Consider the following 23524-nt stretch of genomic DNA (forward strand, 5'->3'; position numbering starts at 1 on the left):
CACTGGCTGCGCTGCGAGCTATCGAGAAAGTACCACCTCTAGCAGAGAAACAGCAGATTGCGCGAATTTTTAGCAATAAAGGTGGATTTTTTAATAATTCCGGCTTGCTCATCACAAGTTAAGGTATTTAAACATGTTTTGTAGGCGGTTAGGTCGCTCTTAGTTCATGTATTGCATGTTTTAATCGTTTTTGTACGCATATTCAATTTCCACTCTCTTGTACTTGATTTACAGTTTTAATTATTCTGATTTTGTGGTAATTAAATACATTTCGTTTTTGTTTGTTTTACACAACTTAAAAGCATGTACCTAATATTTATATTCGGGTTATACAGCTTGTGTTGTTTTAAATACAGTTGCTTAGATACATATTTCACAGCTGGCTTGCTAAAATGGTCTCCCTTTTCGTGTTTTCAGTAATGCTCCTTATTTTATAAACTTTTTTTTATAAGGTAGATAGTAGTATAATCTTACTCCTAGCTTCATTTCGTATACCCTCACTTATATGACACAATCAGCGCTATAAAATGAATACCTTGCCTAATGGACGACACTCACTTATCTGATTTAAGCCAGGTTTAAAACAACGAAAATAGCTACACAAATTAGCTGCAATGAACTCCACTCAAAGCCCGGTTTATCACACCTCCGTGGAGCAAAAGCGTCATGCTCAAGATGTGGCCAAAAGACAGCGGATGGGCAAGCAAATGCCGAGACTTCGCGAAATGCTGCGACAGGTAAGGACAACGATGTACTCTATAAAGCTGCCTATATATTAATACCATAATACCCTGTAGAAATACCGCAAGCGCATCATAGAAACGCGCAATAGATGTACGGATGCCAATCGAGAAATCCAACTGGTAGGGCAGAGTACTCTCCATAGTAAACCCATCAATAATTACAACTCATTTCTACAGTCCGAACTCAGGGAAATCCTGCGCCTGGAACTAAGCGAGCTGGATAAGGATGTGGAACTGGAGGAGCTGATCCTGGAGGAGCTACTCTCGGATGTCAACGAGTGGTATGCCCTGGGCGAAAAGAACCTGGAAACGCTCTACGCAGAGCCAGATGAGCTTCAAAAGGATGTCCTGTGCCCAGTTTGTCAGATTAAAAACCTACGTCAGCACAAAGGTGCCTTCATCTGCGAGTGTGGCATCCGCTTCGAGCACTCTGCCAACATGGAACAGCTTCAGGTGCTGCTACAACAGCAAATCGCCAGCCACGAGCTTCAATGCACTCAGGCCCTACGATTCTTCATCGAACCCGCTTCGGGACACCTGTACAACATGTGCGGCAGCTGCGACTACTTCTCCTCCGTTTAGGTCCTCCATTGAGATGGCTTCCACCGCTGACTGCTGCTAGCTAACCAAATGTCTTCTAGGTTACAGGATTTTGTTAGTCAAGTACACAAATCCTATTAGTTTATACAACCAGTGATCTGCTCAGAAGATTTTTAAATTCGAAAGAACTATTTTGATATTAAATTATTGTAACAGTGATAGATAGTATTCTTTCGTAATAGGATAATACATTAATATTGATCCAAAGAGTAATACGAGTTATGGCTAGAAGTAAAATCTTTAAGCACTCTAAAATCATGTATTTTGTTATTGCAGAACGGATTAAAATCTTATTTAAGTTATTCTAAGCTCTTACGAAATTCAAACAAAACCCTTCTTCTAATGTGACAATTCTAGAATAAGAAAATAAATGATGTGCGAGATTAAGTTTGTTGTTAGAATTTTAAACGCATTCTTCGATTTCTTAACATGTTTAACAAACCATGTAATTAAACTGCTAATGGCTTATGGTTTGTTATTTGTGATTTGCTTCGAGTTGATTTAGTGCCACATATATGGGTCGCTGGTATCAGTGGGATGTGGGAAGAGCTTTTTCCCATCGCGCACGTGCGCGATCCCCCAGATCCAGATCAGTGCAATATCTTCTCGAGTTCGGGCGGCTGGCGGCTGCTGGCTCTTCGTGGTTTTTCCGGCGTGCGAGAGTCTTCTTAGTGTGCTTAGTGTGCCGCCACGCTCGGTCGGAGTCGGTTGGCCTTTTCTTCTCGCGAAGATTTCCTAATCGCGGCAAACGTGAGCCACATATCTGTGCGTTGTGTTGTGTGGTGTTGTGTTGTTTATACAAAAATTACTTAAAAGAATAATAATTGAATGGCAACTGGTGATGCGACGGGCTCTGCTCAGTTTGGAACGAAATTCATTTGGATCGATCCATGTACATATGTACATCGGATTCGATTGGATTGGGGGGCATAACACATATTGCACTGCATATTCCCGATTGCGAAATAGTTTGTTTATATTGAGCGATTCTGTACTTGCTGTTCAACCTGTTGTGCGCCGAGATTAAAAAGTGTGTGCCTGTAGACTGGATTTAATTGTGGGCAACACAACACAGAAGCGTAGAAAATGATATGCGCAACGCGAAGAAAATGTATTGAAATGAAAACAGAAACAGAAAAGTGAAATCTTTGCAAAGTTTAATAACCGGCACTGGCGCACACAGTTTTGGCCATTAGTTCCTGTTTTATTGGCCATCATGAAGCAGTTGTTCAATATAATACACTGCGATCATCTGAATGGGCATGTACGCTCTATTTATGATAATTTGAATACAGATGTTTGTGGCATTGACCGTGTGAGGCGTGTTTTTACGTGTTTCAGCATTTTTCTGCTACTTTTCGGATGGATGTTTGCTTGCAGCAGATACAAAAAGTGAGTTTCATTTATTTTGGGGATTTAAATATATGTTGCCATTACAGCCAAACAAATACCAGTTGGTAGGCAATCGCTGACTTGACACACTTTCAAGTTTAAACTAGAATAAAAGTGATTTTCGCCCGTTTTATTTGTTTATTTTCGATCAAGTATCAACATGTACGTACTTCTTTTGTTTACACAGAGCTGGCGATTTTTTGCTTCAAATTGTGCACAAGCCTTAAGCTAAAATAGGGTCAAATGTAATGGCATGAAATGGCATACACTATGTTTGATTATCATCAGAAGTTTGGTGCCCAGTTTACTCCTTGCTCAATAAAGGCCAAAATAAGAGTGTAAATAAATTGTACAAATGTATATGCATACGTGTATTATAGAGAAGCAAATGAGCACATTTGTTTAAATTTAGCACATGCGTTTTGTAGATTATTCGAATTCTGGAGAATCGCCTAGGGAGCTCAAGTGTGTTACCTCATTTAGAAATCACACAGACAGCATTTATGGCCTGAGATAACATTAAACTTTTTTTAAGTAAATAACTTTTATTTATTTGCACGCACTTTAACTCGTTTGCATACATAAGTGACTGTTGCTAATTGTTTGTTTTAATGAAAAGTAAGCGTGAACATTTTATGACCAAAAAAAAAGGTTTTTTAACTTCATCTTAAATATTTGTATTGTATAAACATTTCTAAAGGTCAGAGCATCGTTATTTCCTCTTAAGAAACACTATTTATACACATCGGTACGTCATTTAAATAAAATGTATTATCTTCCCCTCACATTTTGGAAATTCACTCTAAATCCAATAATTGATATCCGGAGCTCAAGTGCATACTGCACACCATTGAAAATCGAATGCAACCCGCAGCGAAATTAAAAAATAATCAACTTGGTATTCCAAATTCGAAAAATAACGCATCGCGTGCCAAAGTGTTCTCAATGGGTAAATCTTAATGGGTGAATCTCAATGGATAAATCTCAATTGGTTCTGCAACGCACTTTGTTTTAAGGGCGGATTCTTATAAATAAATATGCGGATGAACGTGTCAGATACACGAAATCAATATCATTTAGAACTGCAGTTAATTATAGAAATATAGCTGCATGAGTTTTATGATTTATTATGCTCATTTTATGAAGTGGTTTCTTATGAGAAATGATCCAGACAGACTTCCTTGGTTTAATAGCCAACTGCATATATAAGTTGGTAATATATGCTGAAAGTGATCTACACATTGTAAAATCACTAATGATGTATAGTCATAAGGAAAACCCGCCATCTCAATCCTCCTAACTTTCAACGTTCTAATGCAGATGCCATAAAACATTGCTACTGTTCCACAATGGACGTGCGGCGATCTCACTGCTCCTTTTGGCCATAAATAGCTTGGAGTTTGCCAGAAACTTTCTTTCCCACCAAAATGTTGGCCACCTGAACGGCCTTTTCCACTCGAGTCCTAGGGATCTCAATTATTTGGTTGTAATCGGATCGGGGGAACTCTGGAATGCGCTCTTCTCCACCTTGCTGACCCTCATGCTAATGCTGTACCACCGCATTGTGGAGCGCAGGAAGGCGACAGGTGAGTGTTGTGCAAGAAGCCGACTAAGCAGGCTCCTGGTCCACGTGTCCCATCAACCCATCTCCCAATTTCAGTGCTCTTGTACGCCAGCACGGCGGTGGAGGCGCTGACCTTTGCCCTGCTCTCCAATGAGCTTTTCGAGCTGGCTCGCTACGAGGATTTCCTGGAGCTGCAGACGTGCCTGGTGGCCATGTCTGCCATGTGCATGGTATCCTTGGCGCTGCTGGACGGATTTACGGTGTACAAAGAAGTAAGCATTACGTTGATGTATTTATTAAAACGTACCCCGAAGCTATGGCTTTGGAACGTAATATTAGATGTTGTAATACTTTAAAAATAAATATGTAACTAACTAAAAAATGGGCTAAATTCAATATCAATCAAGTTAAAACGCACCATTTTGTTTATATGGGAATTCAATTCATGAAGTTTGATATAGTAGATGATAACTGGGAATAAGCAATAAAAGATTTGTGTAAAGCTTAAAATAGTAACAAAAGTGATTAGTAGTTTATTTTTTACAAGCGAATGGAAACTGCTCTATTGTTTTATTCAAATAATGTGATTATTTCAATGGCCAAAACGCATTTATTTACATGCTCGGCTAATAAATGCAAGTTGGCGCAACAGAGGAAGCCAGAAATCGCAATGCGAGTTGCATGTTTAAATTTTAATTGGGGTTAAGTGGAGATTTTGAGCTTAATGCTCTTCATACTTGGCAAAAATGTTTACGTTGTATGTTTTTTGTTTTTTTTTGCTATGCAGCTTGTGGCTTTGCAACAGGATGAGTCCCAGGACAACGAGCAAAGTAGGAAATGAAGGCTCAACCAAAGAGTTGAATATTTAAATGCACAAAATGTTGGATGGGCGGATATACGTACATAGCTGTGGGCTTTTGGCTTTAACAATTGTCGCAGGACTCTCGTGATTCATAGAATTAACTAATTTTCATAAAACAAATTGCAACCCACAGTGCTATCACGACGACTATTTGGAGGACTGTGACAAAATAGGCTACAAGCACTCGCTGGCCACCTTTTATTCCAAGTCCTGCTTTTGGTGGCTGACACCTCTTTTGTGGCTGGGCTACAAGGAGCCACTGGAGCTGGAGGATCTGGGTCAAACGAAGCTGGAGGACAGTGCCAGATCGCATTACGACCACTTCCTGTACATTTACACTGAGAAGAAGGTATGTTAAGACTGCTTAATCGCAATTTGCACACATATCGCTGAACAAGTTAGATTTTCAGAAAAAGTCAAATTCATCCCCATCCCTGTGGTACTGCTACGTAAAGAACAGTTGGCAAATGTTTGCCCTGGGCGGAATTTTGAAGCTAGCCGGTGATTTATTTGCCCTGATTGGACCGCTGGCCATACAGAACATCGTTGAGTATATCGAGAAACTTTATGCCCAGGCCTCCGAGCTGAAGGTCCAGTCGCCTGACAATCAGGTGACCACTCTGCTGTCCACCTCCCGCATCCTGGGAACCGAGTTCGACGAGGTCTACGGCACCAACATCGAAAAGGTGCGCATCTACAGCAGCACCTGGTCGGATCTGCTGGCGAATGGCTGGTGCATCGCCTGGATTGTCCTGCTGGCCGCCATCACACAGGGCGCCCTGTCCCAGGCCTCGACGCACATCCTCAACATGACGGGCATCAGGATTAAGACGTCCCTGCAGGGTCTAATTTATAGAAAAAGTTTGCTCCTCAATGCGGGCGGTGGCTCCGATGGCAGTGATTCTACGGCGCAAGTTCAGCCAACTTCTCCAACTCCGGATGGAAAACAGAAAAACGACGAATCTATGGCAACATTACAGCACGTGGACAATTCGAGTGGTGAGCCAGTAAATCAGGGCATTATACAATAAATCCTATTGCTAATAATCCCTATTGATGTAGACAAAAACCTAAATCTTTCTTGTTCAATTTAAATCACTAAGGTGTCAAAAGAAGTATTTGGCAATGAGAAATGGCCCAATATAGTTTTTAGAGGAATGATTTGTACATGATTATAGTTTCTTTATTGAAGTTCTTATAGTCAAGTTTTTTCCCCTGTATTAACTTCCCTTCATAATCAAATCTCAGCCATTTTCCCTAGGACTAACTCCTTTTCTCCATACTTTCCAGAAGCAAATGTCGGCCACGACATTGGCAGCATCACCAACCACATGACCGAGGACACCCTGAACATCATGCAATTCTTCCTGATCATCCACTATGCCTGGGCCATTCCGTTTAAGGTTCGTTTGGAGATGGGCCATTTGGTTGGCTAATCGTTTTTACAATTTATGAGCAACTTGTGTGCCATTTGGTCTCCATTTGATGTCAGCTAACTCGGGGCTAATTTATCGCATTGGCTGTCTGAGAAATCCTTGAGTGGAAAGGCGAATATAAATGTTTTTAATATGCCCTATAATAGTCGGGCTATAAATTTGATTTTATTTAAAATAGCTTTTTCAGCAGCTTTATCGAATTATTTGTAAATATTTATTTGCTTTCTTCGCTAATAATTCTTAGACAAATGACTCGAAGGACTTTTTTATGCTCTTTAATATTTGCCAGGCTCAGTTACATGTTTTTAATAAACACATTGACTTTGCCTATTTCAGATAGCTGTGGTCATATATCTATTATATGTGAATTTGGGAATCAGTGCAGTTATTGGCTCCATTGTTTGCATTGTGATAATGACGCCCCTGCAGTTTTTCATCGGAAATGCAATGTCCAAAAACGCAGAGGTTATAGCGGCAAGTACTCACTACATAATAAAGTTGTATAAATTGTTGTATTAATTTCTATTTAAATTTGTTGTATTCTTATAGAGGTATACCGATGAGCGTTTAAAAAAAATACACGACACACTGGTGGGCATAAAGGTGATAAAACTAAATGCCTGGGATGAGGTGTTTCTCAAGAAGATTCAGGAGGCGCGAAGCAAGGAGCTCAAGTATCTCAACAAGGATGCCACATTCTGGACCCTAATGGGTACGTAGGATCCTGATCCCGGGAGAGTCCTATTGTGCTAACAATAAACACTATTTCTTTATATTAGCCGTGCTCACACATGTGGCCACCGTACTGATCACATTCGTTACCCTGGGCGTTTATGTGTGGTTGCATCGCGACCAGGAGTTCGATTTGAATGCCAGTCGGCTGTTCTCCTCGCTGGCACTTTTCCAGCAGCTGACAGTGCCGCTCCTGATTTTCCCCATCACAGTGCCCATTATCATAGCGGCCAGGGTGTCGACGCGTCGATTGGAGCGATTCCTGAAGTCCAGCGAGATCCAGAAGCAGTTCGAGGGCATACGCAATATGGCCAGAATTTTGAGCAAGAGCGATGCCTCCTTGGATATGTATGAAACGCAGGAGAAATCGAATTTGACAATGCGAACGGCTCAAGCGGAAAATAGGCTGAATGAGAAGCGTCTGGCTCAAAAGTACCAATCACCTGAGCTCGCAACTAATTCCACACCACTGCTGCAAAATGCCGAGGAATCGGCGGGCGATATATCCCCATCCGCTGCCCAGGAAGTGGGCCACAACAAGCTGGTGCAGCAGCGCAGGGAACTGCTCCGGAATACGCCTTACGTGGCCATTCGGCCACCGAAAATGCGCGGCAGCGTGATGGAGAGACCGGTGGAATTTTCCGTAATTCGGGCCAGAAACACGGATAGCTGGCGACGTGATTCCCTACTGCTGAAAATGCCCGATGACATTGCCGTCTCGATCAACGACGGCCTCTTCACGTGGCAGCCACAGAGCCAGATGCCTGTTGTGCAACTGCATGTGCCCGGCATCATCGTTCCCAAGGGAAAACTGACCATTGTTGTGGGCAAGAACGGCAGTGGCAAGACATCCCTTCTATCGGCGCTCCTCATGGAGATGCCGCTCCTCGCAGGCAACATGTTCTGGCACAAGTGAGTAATGCAATCCGTAATGTGGTTAATAATAACTTTAATCCTTTTTTGGTGTTTGGTAACCCCTATTTGCTCTTTAACTCTAATAGTTATAAAAGCTCGGACAGTCAAATATTCATATATGCGGAAATACGGACAGACTGAGATACGGACATACGCCATACGGACATGCGGAATAACGAATACCAATACTTCAGACGTCTAGTTTTCATTGCAGGACTGCAGGACGCAAATTTCACTTTCTTGCACAAATTTAAAAATATGTTTCAATTTAAATCACTTTCGGCTGCCTTAAGCATGGGAAAACCTTTTTCAATTTCCTGGGGCCAAGATTAAGCACGTTCCCTGTCTGTCAACACAGAACACCCAGACTACATGACTCCTGTACATTGGCTTAGCTATTTATGTGCTTATTTTCAGTTCTGCAAACAGCAGAAGCCACGCAACATAGTGGATAAGTTTGTTTGGCCGTTTATCAAACTAATTGCATAATTTTCAACTATATTCGCATACATAAATATATGGAAAAATAATAATATTAAATTTCAGCTAGTTTATCCATAAATGTCTACCCTACTAAGTTAGTATAACTTAAAACATACGATAGAACTTCATCTTGCTACTTCAGAATGCAAATATCTGCGATAGTAGGTCAAACCAATTCCGGGCAAAAATCAAAGAAAGTAGATGGAACTGAATAGTTTAAACTTTAGTGGTTTGCTGCCGCAATCGAATCCGCCGCAGTCATAGAACATATTTTAACAGTCGTTTCAATGCGAGCCACGTGATTCTGTAATTTATCACAAAACGCCTGTGTGCGTTGTTAATTTTATTGCACATAAAATAAAAATGGCATAGCCGTCTGGCTGAGGGAGAGAAAGAGGAGCAAGGGGTGCATGGAGGCCATATACAAATGCATTTAAGAAATGGAAATGCAGACTTGCTCCTTACAGCAGAACTCGTTGCGATCCTGTGGCCTTTGCTTATACTGCTTCCTTCAGGACGACAGCCCCTTTCCATCCCCAACCCATCTCCAACTGCATCTTGGCAAACGGCAAATGTGCAATAATTTCAATTACTGTAATAAATGTCTATGTTAGTTCGAGTACGCTTTTTTTCTGTGGTAACTTCGGCGCTTCCCTTCCTGTCCGCGTTTGACTTGCAAACTTGTGCTTCTTCTGTACATATTGCCTGAAATACATTCAACTGGGAAGCTTACATTATATTAAATCACTCATTTGGTATTTAAAACATAAAAGGTTGTTCTGTACTCATATCAAGCTCTTTACTCAGCTAAAGTGATTCCGTTTAATGCCAACTCGCTATCTTCATGTTCATACGGACAGACAAACGGACATACGGAATTGGCCAGATATATAAGAATCCCAAAGCATACTCAAAGCGAACCCAAGCCCAAATCCAAAGCAAAACGTAAGAAAATCCATAATAAATTCCTAAGTAAGCCAAAAGCAAATCCATAGAATACTCCAAGCTAGCCCAAGTCTAAAGCAAACCCTAAGGAAACCAAAGCAAAAAAAGCTAACCTAAAGCAAACCTAAAGCAAACCAAAAGCATAACCTAAGCAAAAACAAGCTTATTTTAAATAATAATTGATTTAAATTTTTTTTATCCAGAACCTGCACTATTTCGTATGTTTCACAACAACCTTGGCTCTTGAATGACACCATTCGCGAGAACATACTTTTCGGAGAGTCCTTTCGACCGAAGCGATATGATTTTGTATTGGAGGCCTGTGCCCTTAAGCCGGATATTGAGCTAATGCCTCGAGGGGATCTTACCATTATCGGGGAGCGCGGGATAAACATCTCTGGAGGACAAAGGCAGCGAATTGCCATAGCTCGAGCTATATATTCATCGGCTAATGTGGTCATTATGGTAAGTTTATATACAAGTTTTTATTAAGAAGATAATGGTAATGCTCGTAAGCTAAATGTTTAGTAATAAGACAAGATTATTTCCATTAAACATGAAACATTAAGCTTCCAGTGTGATATATCTCAGGCCATAATCGAGCAATCTTTCCCTGACCTGTACCTTTGGGAATACATTTTTAATTCGAAAAACTTAAACATTAAAATTTTCCAAAATGTCTTTCGACCAGAAGGAGATCTTCAGTTTGATGTACAAACTGGCTCGGCTAATAGTGCCCGATACTCGAGTTGAATATGATTCGTCGGGTCCCGTGCACATTCCTCTGGATCGAAAGTTCGGTCCGCAGACCATGAGATCTCTGATGAAATTTCCGATTGGAGGAGTTGAGGAAAGAATGCCAGTATGAGAGTGTTGACTTTGGTTATATAGATTCTTATAGTCTCCAAACTCACAGCGAGCCCTTATCAGTGCCTTGGGCATAGTGAAGAAATCGGCTGCGGAGACGAACAAAATCCACTGTCTGGAGGAGCACCTATGCGATGCCATTTCCAAGGCCTGTGATGATGTCATATCGGGCAAACTCTATGACGAGGAGCACTTTCCGCTGGTCATATGGCAGGATGGATGCGGCGAGCACACAAACATGAACGTAAACGAGGTCATTTGCAATCGGGCCATCGAGATCCTGGGCGGCCAGATGGGTTCCAAGGAGCCGGTGGACCCCAATGAACATGTCAACATGGCACAAAGTTCCCACGACACCTTCTCCACGGCTGTGCGAATCGCGGTGGCCATGCAACTGCAGGAGAAGCTGTATCCCAGTCTAAGGACCTTTATTAGTCTGCTAGGCAAGAAGTCGCAGGATTGGATGGACTTAATCAAGATCGGCAGAACACATCTCATGGACGCAGTGCCTCTGTCCCTCGGCCAGGAGTTCAGTGGCTATGAGCAGCAGCTGGTGAACGGAAGGACGCGACTGGACTCGGCCCTCTGCCGATTGTACCAGTTGCCCATGGGCGGCACCATGGTGGGCACCAGAGCGGACACCAAGACGGGATATTCCGAGCAGTGCATCAAGCGGATAGCCGAGCTAACATTTCTACCCTTTGTGGAGTCACCGAACTTCTTCGAGTCCATCTCCGCCTGCGACTCGCTGGTGGAACTGCACGGCGAACTCAACACCATTGCGGCGAGTGTGATGAAGATAGCGAATGACATACGGTTCCTGGGATCGGGACCACGCTGCGGATTTGGGGAACTCAATCTGCCGGAGAACGAACCGGGTAGTTCCATCATGCCCGGCAAGGTGAATCCCACGCAGTGCGAGGCCATGTCCATGATCTGCGCCCAGGTGATGGGCAACCATGTGGCCGTCACCATGGGCGGCTCATGTGGCCACTTTCAGCTGAACACCTTTATGCCCATGATCGCCGCCAATGTGCTGCGCTCGATCACCCTGCTGGGCGATGGCATGAAGTCCTTCTGCGCCAACTGCCTCGACGGCATCGAGCCGAACAGGAGCAAGATCAAGAGCATCCTCAAGGAGTCCCTGATGCTGGTCACCGCCCTGAGTCCCCACATTGGCTACGAGCGAGCCGCTGCGATCGCCAGGGCGGCCCACGTGAGCGGAACCACCTTGGAGGAGGAGGCCCTCCATAACGGCATCACACGGGAGGACTTCCGGGAGTGGGTGCAGCCCAGCAAGATGCTGGGTCCCGAATAGTCGGAATGGCCACCAAACCGAAACAGGATCATGATTCAAATACCTTGGGGGAGACTATTAAATTTGTTTTAGTTGTTATGTGGAGCTCTTAAATTGAATAAACGTGGTTCTATGTGAACATTTACTTTATACCTGAATATATATATATTGGTAATATTATTTTATAATAATTTTATAATAATATTTTGTTTAGGATGACCCATTGGCTTCGCTCGACAACGAGGTGGGGGAGCACATATTTGAGCACTGCATACGTGAGATGTTGCAAAAGTCGAATCGAACTTTTATCCTCGTGACTCAGCAGTTGCACCGCATCAAGGAGGCAGAATACGTAAGTCCTTTTTTAGACAATGCACATTTTATACGTTTCGCTGACTTGACCTACTCTTGGGTAAACTTTTAACCCACATTTGATGACTATTTATAGTTATGTATAATATATCTAAAGAAACTTGCGTTTTAAGTGTACCCAGTTCGATTTTATTTAATACACAAAATTAGCTGGGAAATTAACCACAGTTTTCACATTTAATCTCCAGTTAATTGCCATCAAAGATGGTCGTGTAGAAGCGTGTGGCAGCTTTGCGGATATCGAGTTGATGCAACCGCGAATTACCGCCAAATGGAACGCGATTATTGCGATGCCGAAGGCCAAGAAGGATAACCCCTCCCAAAGGTATGTACATCACTTGTGCTTCTGCTTACAAATTCCAATAATAAATGCATTACATACTCAGTCCTGGTGAAAAAACAGCAGGTGAGCGGTGGAAATTGCTGAAGAACGTGAGCAAGCTGGGATTACAGCGTTCGATTTCGGTGACGATGGATGCGAGTGCGGCATGCCACACGGATGCCACCGATGGCAGTGGCTGCATATCGGTGGCTAATATGCCAGCGAATGTGGTCGAGGAGGACGACGAGGACGAGGAGGATGACCAAGTGTCTGTGGTACTGGCAGACAACTAATGCGTTACACTCAGTTAATTATTATTTCCATACTCTCCCACCCGCAGTCATACGCCATCGGCAATGCAACCTGTGGCGGCTACAGCTTGCAACGCAAACGTTCCAGTATCTACGGCTCCCGGCACCTGATGTACGATGTTCCCCTGCCGATTGACGAGTGCCAGGGTGACGATGTCATCATGCGACCTCGTCGCCGGCACACTCTTAGTCGTCGTGGCAGTCGCACCACCAACTCCTGGCATCGATTGAGTGGCCTCAGCACCCTGACGGCCACCTCTGCGTCCAGTTCCACCAGTGGCGATGTGCTCAGCCGCAGTGCTCTGGCCACCAGTTGCAGCAGCTATGCGGAGAGCAGTGTGGATGGTGGTGGTGACTTGGCCACGGCGGCACCAGAGCCACGAGTTCAATCCTGGCAACCGCCACAGCATGTGGCCCATCAGCCACTGTCACGGAACGCCTCCTCGCCGCCAGCCATGGAGGCGGCCAATCCGGAGGACAAGAAGTCGGAGGAGGCCAGGAGGTCCAATACCAGCTCGGAGGGTCCTCTGGATGACCATGTTCGAGGCAGTTTTCAGCAGTTCCTGCGCCGAATGTCCATGCGGCGCTCAAATAAGCCCAAGAACCATCATCATCCGCTCAGTGAAACAAACTCTATTCTGTAAGAGCAACAATGCTGCGTAACTCCTTCGAAATATACATAAACATCTTTTAAGTGAACTTTCTAGCTAAATCTAAAACTGTTTACTATTGTTGTTGCATTTTTCTTATAGAAGCATTTCCGAGGAGTCTCCGCCCATTGTGCATTTTCCTGCCTCAGTTTTAGCGACAGATGGAAATAAGCCAGAAGAAAAGCCCAAAAAATGTAAGTTTATAACCATTTAGCGGTTTACTTATAGATTTAGGTAAGCAAGTTTCGTTTAGTTGCATGTAAAACTTAGTAATTAGCCAGGAGAATTTTTGTATCGTAGTTCAAGACTTTAAGCGAATTAAGTTTAATGAAAATGTACGGTTTCTTGCGTCTTGGAAATTTTCAATAATGAATATTGATTAGCAGCAATTTATGCAGTCGGGCGGGAAAACTGTGAACAAAATGTTGCCATAATATTGGCTGTGGAAAATGGTTCATCCTTTGCTTTTTTGTCAATACACTTGGGGAACTTGGCATCCTTTTAGTTTACTCCTGGCTGCATGCGTGTAGCTTAAAACTCAAAACTTAAATCAACTTTGATTTTAAAAGTTTTTCGAGCTCCCGAGCGGTAAGTCAAAGAGACAGTGTTCCAGGGCGCGAAAAGTTTGCAAGGCAGAAACTTTGGCCAACTGGATGCATTGATCTATCAATATTTGGCTGATAAGTCAGCGGGTTCGTTCGGTGAAAACTTTCGATTTAATCAGCGTTGCGAGTGTCACTCCATTTGAACCCATCTATACCATCGAATCCTTTGCTAGGCAAATCCGCAGACGCCGAGGAAACTTTACTTTCAATTAGTTTGTCGCCGGAACTTGTTCAATTAAACGACAGCAGGGTTTAATTGATGTGGGCCCATGTGGCACTTGCAAAAGGTACAAAACGTATTAGTATCAATTAAAAGTCAATCAGCAGTTCCTTGCAAGCAACTTTAGTTATTCTTCTTTATGCTACTCAAATTGCATACGAGTTTAGTTTCGATCTTCTTGTTTTATTAGGGTTTAGCATAGATTTGAATCTTAGTTTCAGGTATAGTTTGTTTTTATATTTAGTCTTGTATGTGTTGCTTAGCATGTACATAACTTTGCACAAATATTATGCCACACAACTAAGAAAGCTTCCTTTGCTCTGCCAAACACATCCTGACCCTGTGCATCCCCACTCCTCTGTCTGCGTCTCCCTGAAAAAATCAGGCGTAAATATTGACTCGAAGGAAACCACAATAAATTGCGATGACAATTGCGATTCAGCATCGGACAAAGAATCGAGGGCAAACGTGACATCCCCGGTCGTCCAGGAGCACAATGAAGAACACGTGCCGTTGGAGGCAGGTGGATCCTCGGCCAGGTGCAGGGAATCGATGCCGCTGGCCAGGATGGCGATTGATACGGAACGCAAATATGGAAAAATATCGCACGACATATATCTAATGTACATACGAGCCGCCGGCCTGCCCATAATCACCATCTTTTTTATCACCGCACTAATTTGGCAGTGTTTGCGTGTCTACACGGACGTTTGGCTGCAGCAGTGGAGCGATGTCCATGGAGCAGCCACGATGTCCAATGGCCAGGACAGGAGCCAAGGGCTCCACCCACCGGAGCAGGACCACGAAGTCACGTACTATTTTCGCATGTACGCTGGCATTTCGTGTGTTTGTATAATAATGGCCCTGGTATCAACACCGGCCGGACAATATGCCGGCTGTAATGCCCGTCGTAATTTGCACGATAAGCTGCTGCAAACGATTTTGCATAAAACGCTGCACTTTTTCCAAGTGACCCCGCTCGGACGTATTGTGAATCGTTTCAGCAACGATATGGCCGTCATTGATAAGGTGAGATTTGTTATTTCTGTTATCCAGCCGCTGTTTTAGCCATCGAACGCCCCCAATATTCATTTGTTCCGGCACGAACGAAGTGGATAGTGCATAGATGGTCGCCACTTTGATTGAGATTGCCCTGTGGATAAGCACGGATTTATTTCACTACAAAAATATACTCTCTACTCGCAGAGCATATCGGTGTACTCGATTCGCTAAAAAACTATATACATATACACTCGATCTAGCCATGTCCGCTTGTCCGTGTCCGATAAAAAAAAAAAAAATACTAACATATGTACAACATAAAAAATAAATAGTCGATCTAGCCATGTCCGCTTGTCCGTCTCTTGTCCGTCCGTTTGTCCGTATGACCGTTTGAGATCTCACACTGCTTCAAGCTGCGTAAAGGGTATGTAGTAGTCGTGGCGCTCGACCAAAGCCGTTTCTGACCTGTGTGCAAGTGGCCTGTATCTTAAATAATTCATAACCATTTTGTATTATGTCCTCAGAAAATTGCAGCCACAGGACAACGCCTGCTGCAATTCACATTGCTCTGCCTTTCGGCCATTCTCATAAATGTCACCATCACACCCTGGATTTTGGTACTCACCCTGCCCATCTGTGGAGCATACTACCTCATACAGAAGTTCTACAGGTGCTCAGCCAGGTGAGCAGTACATATCTGCTTTAATTTGCAAATATTTGTAGTTTTTGGTGCTTTTTATTTTAAGGGAACTACAGCGGATTGAAAACGCAACCAACTCGCCCGTCATATCCCATCTATCGGAGACCATTCAAGGAGTGACTACGATTCGAGCCTTCAACCAACAGACTCGATTCACTGAAATCCTCTTCAAGCGACTCGAGGCGAACACAATCGCCTATGCACTGCTCAACACCAGTCACCGATGGCTGGGAGTATCTCTGGTGAATACAAAACATTAAATCTAAATCTTTGTTTCAATAACATTTTGGGAACTTAATAGTTGAGTTAATAATATGTTACTTCAAGTATTCTTGTTGCTCGATGATAATCAGAAGGTGAAACAACCTAATAACTGGCAGCTAAGTGATGTAGTGAGTGGTGGATCACTTTCAGTGCGAAACCAGACCTCAGTCATCTTCTCCAGCGCTGGGTCACCATCCCATCGCCTTAACCACTCCGCACACTCGCTTGTTTTAATGTTTTTCCCTTTCTGCAGGACTATTTGGGTGGATGCATTGTTTTTGTGGCCACCGTGACGGCATTGACAGCGGCGAGCGTCAGTTGCAGGAGGCACTACGAGGCATCCACATCCACATCCCCACCCTCATACCCATCCCCATCCCCAGCGGCATTCGCATCCGAAACTTATGCTGTCACTAAGAGCTCGTCGGAGCTGAGACCTTCGCCATCGCTGGTGGGTCTGGCCATAAACTACACGTTGTTGGTGCCGATTTACCTTAATTGGGTTGTAAAACTTTTGGCTGATATGGAGATGTATGCGGGCTCCGTGGAACGCATCGCCCACTATGCCCAGGCACAGGACGCGGATGCGGATGTGGATGCGGATGCGGACTTGGATCAGGACCCGTCGTCCAATGGAGATGTGAGCGGCAAAGTCGATAGGTCGTCCCAGTCGGATGGTGGTGACAAAGTTTACCCAGGCGCAACGACAGCTGCCGGTGATGTTGATGAAGATGGAGATGGAGACCAGCACCGGAATGGAGAAGCACGTGGCGGTGGCTGCGGAACCCGGCAAGGACATGGAAATGGGGCCGAGGCAAACGCTGATAAATTAAATGCAGGCGGCAATGCAACCGGCGACGGCAATCACTTAAACTTCCACCTCCTCCCGGCGACAGCTGGCGACAAGGTGGAGCTGGCGACGACAAAGACGTCGGTGATTAAAGATAAGCAACTGCCACCGCAGCAGCAGCAGGACGGCAAGGACGGCAAGGACGACAAGGACGAGAAGGTCGTCCTGTCAAATGAGCCGGCCAGGAAGCTCGAACGCTGTAAGTTCTGAGGCCAGTTTGCCTCATTTTCGGGGCATTTGGAACGCATCTCTGAGATACCAAAATATTTTGAACAAACTTTGATGCTTGTCCTCGGGCTATTTGATTACAATATCAGTTTAGGTGCTTACCAGCCTATACAGTACTATGCATACAATTCCCATTTTAATTATCCAACCAAATTTTGATTGAGAACTCTACTGTTTGCCACTTTCAGATCAGAGTGTGCCAATTTCGTGGCCACAAAGAGGTGATATCCATTTCGATAATGTTAGTCTGCGATACGAGGGGCAGAAACAAAATGTCATCAGCAATCTAACACTGAAAATTCCCGCCGGACAACGGGTGAGTGAATCCAAAAAATCAAAAAGTCATTTAACATTTTTATTGATTTGTAAAATGGAGTAAGGACCCTGCAAACCGTGGCTAAAGCTCGCTGACTTTGGTTAGATGGCGAAATCAGTGAAACAGACGTCAGCCATATTGATTGAAGTTCAAAATTGAATCATCAATGAAAAGCAAGAAGGGGTGAACCCGCGTATTTTGCAGTCCATTTGTGTTCGCACCATAAAAGCGTTTTTAAAAAATGATGAGATAATAAATCACAGAAGTGGAACAACGCGAATATGAAGCTACAAAGAATGTGCCAAAGCATTTAATAGGTTTTAATTGTTCTAAACTGAAATGTTGATTGATGATGAAACAGTCGCATCTGGCTCACAAGCTGAACAAAATAACTAGAAATAATACCAAGCTGATTGTGTTAAATATGAAAAGATTCCGCTCGTTAGAATGCAACTATATTCAATCGCATCGCAATCCGTTTACAGATTGGCATCTGTGGTCGCACTGGCAGTGGCAAATCATCATTGGGACTGTCGCTCTTCGGTGTTCTACAAACGACCAGGGGCCACATTTACATCGACGACGTGGACATCCAGCGCATCCGACCAGACGAGCTGCGTACCAGACTGTCAATAATTCCGCAGGATGTGCATTTGTTCAACGCAACCATACGTGAAAACCTCGATCCACACGGCTACTTCCAGGACCTGCAATTGTGGAACTGCCTCGAGTTGGCGCAGCTCAAGGAGTTTGTCAACGGGCACCTTCCACTCGGTTTGGGTGAGTCCTTCTCCTACGGCTTCCTTTTTTACCAGTTTAGAACCAACAACTGCGTCTTTAAGTGGCTTTTCTTGTGGCTGTCCTTGGCTGCTGCATTTGTCTGTTGCAAAAGTCATGAAGGCGAAAAAGTATCTTATTGCGCTTTGTGGGTAATGCCAGCAGTACATTAATGCATATTAGGTGTTTAGTACTGTGAAGTATATATAAGTACGAGTACTATACAATAAATTGAACTGAATGCTGGTCTGTCTAAGCTGGAAGCATAATTACCTTCGTTATGTCCCGCAGACACGGTGATATGTGACGGAGGGCTGAACCTGAGTGCTGGCCACCGGCAGCTGTTGTGCCTGGCACGTGCCATCCTGCGGGGATCCGTGTGCCTCGTCCTGGACGAGGCCACCAGTGTCCTGGACAGCAGCACGGAGAGTGCGCTGCTCAGGGCGGCGGATCTGGCCTTCCGTGGTCGCACCATCATCACCATTGCCGTGAGTCCATTTACACAACTATGAGTATAATCGCGGCACTTGAGAGCAGCTGTGATATGACCATTATTATTTATCCGCAGCATCGCCTGACAACTATTCTGGATTATGACCGCCTAATTGTGCTGGACCAAGGACGCATCGTGGAGGACGGCAATCCCAGGGAGCTCCAGCAGCTGGAGGGCTCCGTGTTCCGTGGCTTACTGGAGAAGGGCGCCAGCAAATGGTAGACTAAGCTGCTTCCCAGCAATTTAACTATACCATTATTTCATCATACAGGGGTTCTTGAGTGCATGTGCACTGCGTTTATGTGCATATTCGTATGGAACGACTTATACAATTAATATATTCATAAGTCTTAAATGTATGTATTTGCAAGTATTTGTTACTAGTCATGTTTAGTTTCCACACAGAGGGCTACATATACTTAAATGTTGCAGTAGTAAAACAAGATATTGTATACAACTTTTGCAAGTTTACTCTTTTCATTCGCATGTAACAGTTGCATTCCTATTTTGGACATTGTTGAATTGAGTCAGTGTAACAGGAGTTTGAAAGTAACAAGTTATTACGACATTATGCACAATTTTGTGGCTGCAACTATGCAACAGTACACTGCGCCCAAGGAGGTCAGCCAATTAGGGTTTGAATTGCTTCGATATCAGACAGGCGATGCTGCCTACCTACGCCACTCGGCACTCGACACTCGGAATTCGGAATTTGGAATTCGAATGAATATGCAACGAGTTTGGAAGAAAATAGCACTTGCAAACTTGCCTCCCGATGTGGCAGGCGGATTGGGTATGGCTGGATGCGGCACAAAACCGAAAATATTGCGAGAATAAATTGATTGTTAAATGCAAACTGCTAATGTTGGCCGGCGGAAAGTGGAGGGCAGGCAGTGTACTTCAATGATGCCCCTGCTCACTTTGTATGCATATTTCGAGTGGTTCGCTGGGGCAATTAAACTTAATTGACGACGAGGAGCGTGCATTGTTAAGTAGGTTTCGGAAGGGGAATGATTTCATTTCCCCCCCCTTTTTTTCCACTTTTTTTTTTATTTTTTTTTTTAGTTCAATAAGCGCCTTTGATTTCTGGAGGGGTCGAGAGCTGCCGATCGATTGCTAATTGGAGCATTTGATAGCAGCAGTCATTCGATATTTACTTCAAGCATTACAACTATTTCCGGAGGCCACAACGCACATGCGAGTATGTAGATGTCCTTAATGGCTTTCCCGCCAGCTCATTCAAGGCCACGTCCACTGAAAACAGTGATTACTTGATTTGAATGCCTAACTTGTTGAGGACTTTGAAAGAATGTTTCCCAAACCACAAAAGTCTGATTTTGTCTGGCTAATTAATTTGTGTGGGCTTAACAGTATACTAAGAACCACACAAAAGATTCCGCTTTAGTTGAATTCCCCCTCTATCAGATACCCTATACTCATTTTTTTTTTGTCATATCGATTGGTTGGCCATAAGATTCAATATATAAAATATATATGATCAAGAATATATACATTTTACAAGGTAGGAATGGCTTTTTTCAACGAATCTAGTATACCCTTTTACTCCACGAGTGAGGGGCACCAAAAGTGCGGAAAAAGTGCATAGCTAAGTGGGACTTCAAAATCCTTAATCCGTTTAACTGCTCTTTGTGGAGTTGAAAAGCGGTGAGGTGCATAAAAGATTTTGTGATGTCTTCATAGGGTTTTCAATGGCCCGGGGTTCTTGTAGGTTGTTTGTTTTTATTAAACTCTCCTCGAAACAGCCCCAGTTGAAACATATTTCAGTGTGTGGTGTGGCATGTACATACATATGTATGTACGAGAATAGCAGCCACACTCGGCTTTTGCACGCTTGAGTGCTTCGCCAGTTCCTTTGACGCTGTCTGTCGTTCTAATAAAAGAAATCTGTCAAATTCAAACGCTCGTAAATGTCTTGCACATCTAAGCGGTCATACAAGCGGCGGCCATGATGTCTTGCAATTGTTTACCCCGTCATTTTTTCCATCAAATCCGTGCTTATACGTATGAACTTCATGCTACATAAAGACTTGTCTGCTAATCATATCGTATTTATTGCTTTTATCCATTGAGATTTCACAGTTGACTGCGTTTCGGGCAAGTTTTTATCGAGCTGCGACTTTTGCTTTTTGCCAACATGTTTTCATTTATTATTCGAGTTGTCAAGAAGAAACAGGAAGACGAAAACAGTTTGAGTAAAAAAATGTATAATGAAATAATAAACTTCAAAGAAATGCCCCACCTTAAAATGCTAATATGTTTATCAAATCGAACTTACTAGTACTAGAACTTGCTAGTAAAACTAAAGAAATAAGAGTAATGAGCTTTAACTGTTTTAAAACTGCTAGTTAATTCTTAATTGGTAAAATATTTCAATTCATCATTTCCCATTTAAGAAGAACGAACTTCAGATTGCCTTCATTAACCAGCCATGCCCAATATTGCGGACGCGCCTGTGCTTGTGGAACGCAGCTGTGTTTCTGACCTACTGAACGACTAAGCGGCCTCGATTCGACCGGCAGTCGTGCTGAATCTGCAGGATGTGATAAGAGAGCGGGCAGACGAACAGCATCCAACCGAAGGACACTCGGCGTTCCTCGTCGTCCTTCGTCGTCCTTGCTCGCTTCGGCGCCAACAACCCTGTCCTGCGGATTCCAGATGCTGTTGCGCCTTCGACTGCCAGGCGTTGCCTTCTTCCGGGCGCTGCGTTTCAGTACTTTCGCGTCTGGCTGTATGTGCGGTTATCCTGGCCGTTCGTTATCCTGGCCAACTATTTCCGCTCGTCCGTGATTTGGCCGCCGTACGTGATCCTGCGCGCATTTCAATTAACAAAAAATAGTCGCGCTTTTGTGCGAGTGCGAAATTCAATATGCAAATATGAATAATGTGTGGTGTGGCCTGTAATTGAACAAACTGTGAGTTTAGTGGCGGCTATGAATGTATCTTGTTTCCACACAGATCAACAAATTTCCGGTTCTGACCTAACTCAACCGCTGTGCATAGATGCCGCATTCAGGAATTATTTTTCACTGGCCGCATGCCCCATCCTTAGTGGCTTAAAAAAGTGCATTTATTTTTTATTTTGCCCGGTCGTTAGTTAAATTAGTGGCCTTTGATTAGTGGCATTCAGCGGCATTTAGGCCATCAATCAGCTGCAAAATTGTAGTTATTGTTTTTGAATAGCAAAATGATTGCGCTAAAAGCTTCTGGCTGGAATGATAAATTCGAATTTCACGGATATTTTGCCAACTAATATTTCATGCAGCAATTCGAGTGCAGATACAATAAATTCATTTATTGAAAACGGAAGAATGTAGTGCAAAATGGATGTGTTGAAAGTATTTTTCATCAAAAAGAAGTGGCGCTTGTGAAAATAAAAAGAAAGATATGCTCTAAACTGATTATGCTACATACACAAAAATCGATGCATATCTAAAACTCTTGATTTGGCATTGAACTGAGTAAAAGACTGCTGTTGTACCCACCAATTCGCTTCTAATAACAGTGCAGATCCCTCCAATTAGCGAACATAAAAGATAATACCGCCTGTTTCGCGTAGTGGCGAAAATTAAAGTAATCAAACACCAGGCAGAGTTGAAGAAAAGCGCCAGCAAACAGAGAAAACTTGTTTTTGGCCATTGCCAAGTGTATTCAAAGGAACTCACCTAGCGCATTCAGATGAATACACCTGTGCGCCGAACTTGTGTGTGCCTACTTACACTCGGGGTGTTGCTTGCGCTACGCATTAGCATAATTAAAATTCGGTAAACAGGCCGATGGCGAACACTAGGCTCCATTAGCCCCTCCAAAAAGCAAACATCGCCGGTCCAACTTGACCCAAAAGTGGGCCTTCGGCCACCGCAGGGAGCATGCAGCAAACAAACCAGCAAATGTGAATACCCTATTACTCATTTTTAAGTAGACGCGTGTGCAGTGTGTGGAGTGTGTGTGGCTGCGAATGCCTGTTTGTAATACCCTTGAACTTTATTGTTTGAACATCAGCGGTTTGCCCGGGCTTTCGCTTTCAGGTCGCCGAGGGCGGGGGAATAGAGAGGGGGGTTTCCGTTTCCGGTTCCCATTGCTTCGCCATTTTTATGCCTCTGCCTCCTCCTCAGTGTGTGTGTGTGGTGTGCTGGTGTGCGTGGCCGTGCTTTTTTATTGCAGCCTGTCAGGCGCAGCAATACATTGGTTTGCCATTGAGAGTATATGCGCGCATTTTTCAGACAGTTTTCCCAAAAAAAAAACGTAACAAAATGCGCAATTTGTTAGCTCATATTGCAATGGGGTTTCCATACGCTAGATAGATAGATCTTTTACCGCATCCGTCCAACTTTAAGTTCATTAGGCTGAGAGTGAAGCATACGCCCCACTTGATTTCATTATCCGCATATACTTGCTAGTCTTTGAATTCCAGCATGCCGATATGTTGGCAAACAATCTTGCCTTTGATTGCACTCAATTGAATATAGTTCCATGCAAACTCGATCAAATGCGAATTCAATTTCCCAATTGAATTCGAATCAGCTTCAATTCACTTGCAGTTGTAGTCCGGCAAATACA

At 43.7% G+C, this 23524-nt stretch overlaps 3 protein-coding genes across 6 annotated transcripts; all 3 read left to right on the plus strand.

Annotated features, from left to right (window-relative positions):
* Positions 1-1821, plus strand: LOC122611838 (RIP-like protein). Of its 2 annotated transcripts, none has more exons than XM_043785183.1 (4): positions 1-123; positions 573-737; positions 798-863; positions 921-1821. In XM_043785183.1, the coding sequence occupies exons 2-4, from the start codon at positions 615-617 to the stop codon at positions 1323-1325; spliced, it is 594 nt and encodes a 197-aa protein (XP_043641118.1). In that variant the 5' UTR covers positions 1-123; positions 573-614; the 3' UTR covers positions 1326-1821. The 2 variants fall into 2 exon arrangements, with proteins under 2 accessions (XP_043641118.1, XP_043641127.1); XM_043785192.1 differs by having other exon boundaries at positions 3-123; positions 577-737.
* Positions 1822-1903: 82 nt separating this feature from the next.
* On the plus strand, positions 1904-19403 carry LOC122617914 (ATP-binding cassette sub-family C member Sur). 3 transcript variants are annotated; one of them, XM_043793974.1, is made up of 23 exons: positions 1910-2735; positions 4056-4321; positions 4396-4571; positions 5295-5510; positions 5572-6160; positions 6452-6564; positions 6934-7071; positions 7147-7309; positions 7377-8241; positions 9876-10137; positions 12051-12188; positions 12397-12533; positions 12595-12802; positions 12871-13481; positions 13594-13685; positions 14702-15345; positions 15843-16000; positions 16065-16260; positions 16536-17331; positions 17549-17676; positions 18162-18456; positions 18745-18941; positions 19022-19403. In XM_043793974.1, exons 1-23 carry the CDS (start codon positions 2560-2562, stop codon positions 19166-19168), a joined length of 6711 nt encoding a protein of 2236 aa, XP_043649909.1. In that variant the 5' UTR covers positions 1910-2559; the 3' UTR covers positions 19169-19403. The 3 variants fall into 3 exon arrangements, 2 of the variants coding, with proteins under 2 accessions (XP_043649909.1, XP_043649899.1); XM_043793964.1 differs by having other exon boundaries at positions 1911-2735; positions 12595-12805; XR_006325983.1 differs by lacking the exons at positions 16536-17331; positions 17549-17676; positions 18162-18456; positions 18745-18941; positions 19022-19403 and having other exon boundaries at positions 1904-2735; positions 12595-12805; positions 15853-16000; positions 16065-16203.
* LOC122617926 (probable fumarate hydratase, mitochondrial) lies at positions 10285-11986 on the plus strand. The gene is made up of 2 exons (XM_043793989.1): positions 10285-10534; positions 10589-11986. The coding sequence occupies exons 1-2, from the start codon at positions 10349-10351 to the stop codon at positions 11855-11857; spliced, it is 1455 nt and encodes a 484-aa protein (XP_043649924.1). The 5' UTR covers positions 10285-10348; the 3' UTR covers positions 11858-11986.
* Positions 19404-23524: the final 4121 nt, after the last annotated feature.

This window comes from Drosophila teissieri, chromosome 2L, assembly GCF_016746235.2.
Source record: "Drosophila teissieri strain GT53w chromosome 2L, Prin_Dtei_1.1, whole genome shotgun sequence".
Lineage (NCBI taxonomy): Eukaryota > Metazoa > Arthropoda > Insecta > Diptera > Drosophilidae > Drosophila > Drosophila teissieri.

What these genes read in the sequence shown, in the direction of transcription:
- LOC122611838 (XM_043785183.1), top strand. Translation starts at nt 615, where the DNA reads ATGAACTCCACTCAAAGCCCGGTTTATCACACCTCCGTGGAGCAAAAG. An exon ending in TTCGCGAAATGCTGCGACAG is followed by an intron (nt 738 to 797) that starts GTAAGGACAACG and finishes AATACCCTGTAG; the next exon opens with AAATACCGCAAGCGCATCAT. An exon ending in CCAATCGAGAAATCCAACTG is followed by an intron (nt 864 to 920) that starts GTAGGGCAGAGT and finishes TCATTTCTACAG; the next exon opens with TCCGAACTCAGGGAAATCCT.
- LOC122617914 (XM_043793964.1), top strand. Translation starts at nt 2,560, where the DNA reads ATGAAGCAGTTGTTCAATATAATACACTGCGATCATCTGAATGGGCAT. An exon ending in AAGGATAACCCCTCCCAAAG is followed by an intron (nt 12,534 to 12,594) that starts GTATGTACATCA and finishes TTACATACTCAG; the next exon opens with TCCTGGTGAAAAAACAGCAG. An exon ending in AAATTCCCGCCGGACAACGG is followed by an intron (nt 17,677 to 18,161) that starts GTGAGTGAATCC and finishes ATCCGTTTACAG; the next exon opens with ATTGGCATCTGTGGTCGCAC.
- LOC122617926 (XM_043793989.1), top strand. Translation starts at nt 10,349, where the DNA reads ATGTCTTTCGACCAGAAGGAGATCTTCAGTTTGATGTACAAACTGGCT. An exon ending in GAGTTGAGGAAAGAATGCCA is followed by an intron (nt 10,535 to 10,588) that starts GTATGAGAGTGT and finishes CCAAACTCACAG; the next exon opens with CGAGCCCTTATCAGTGCCTT.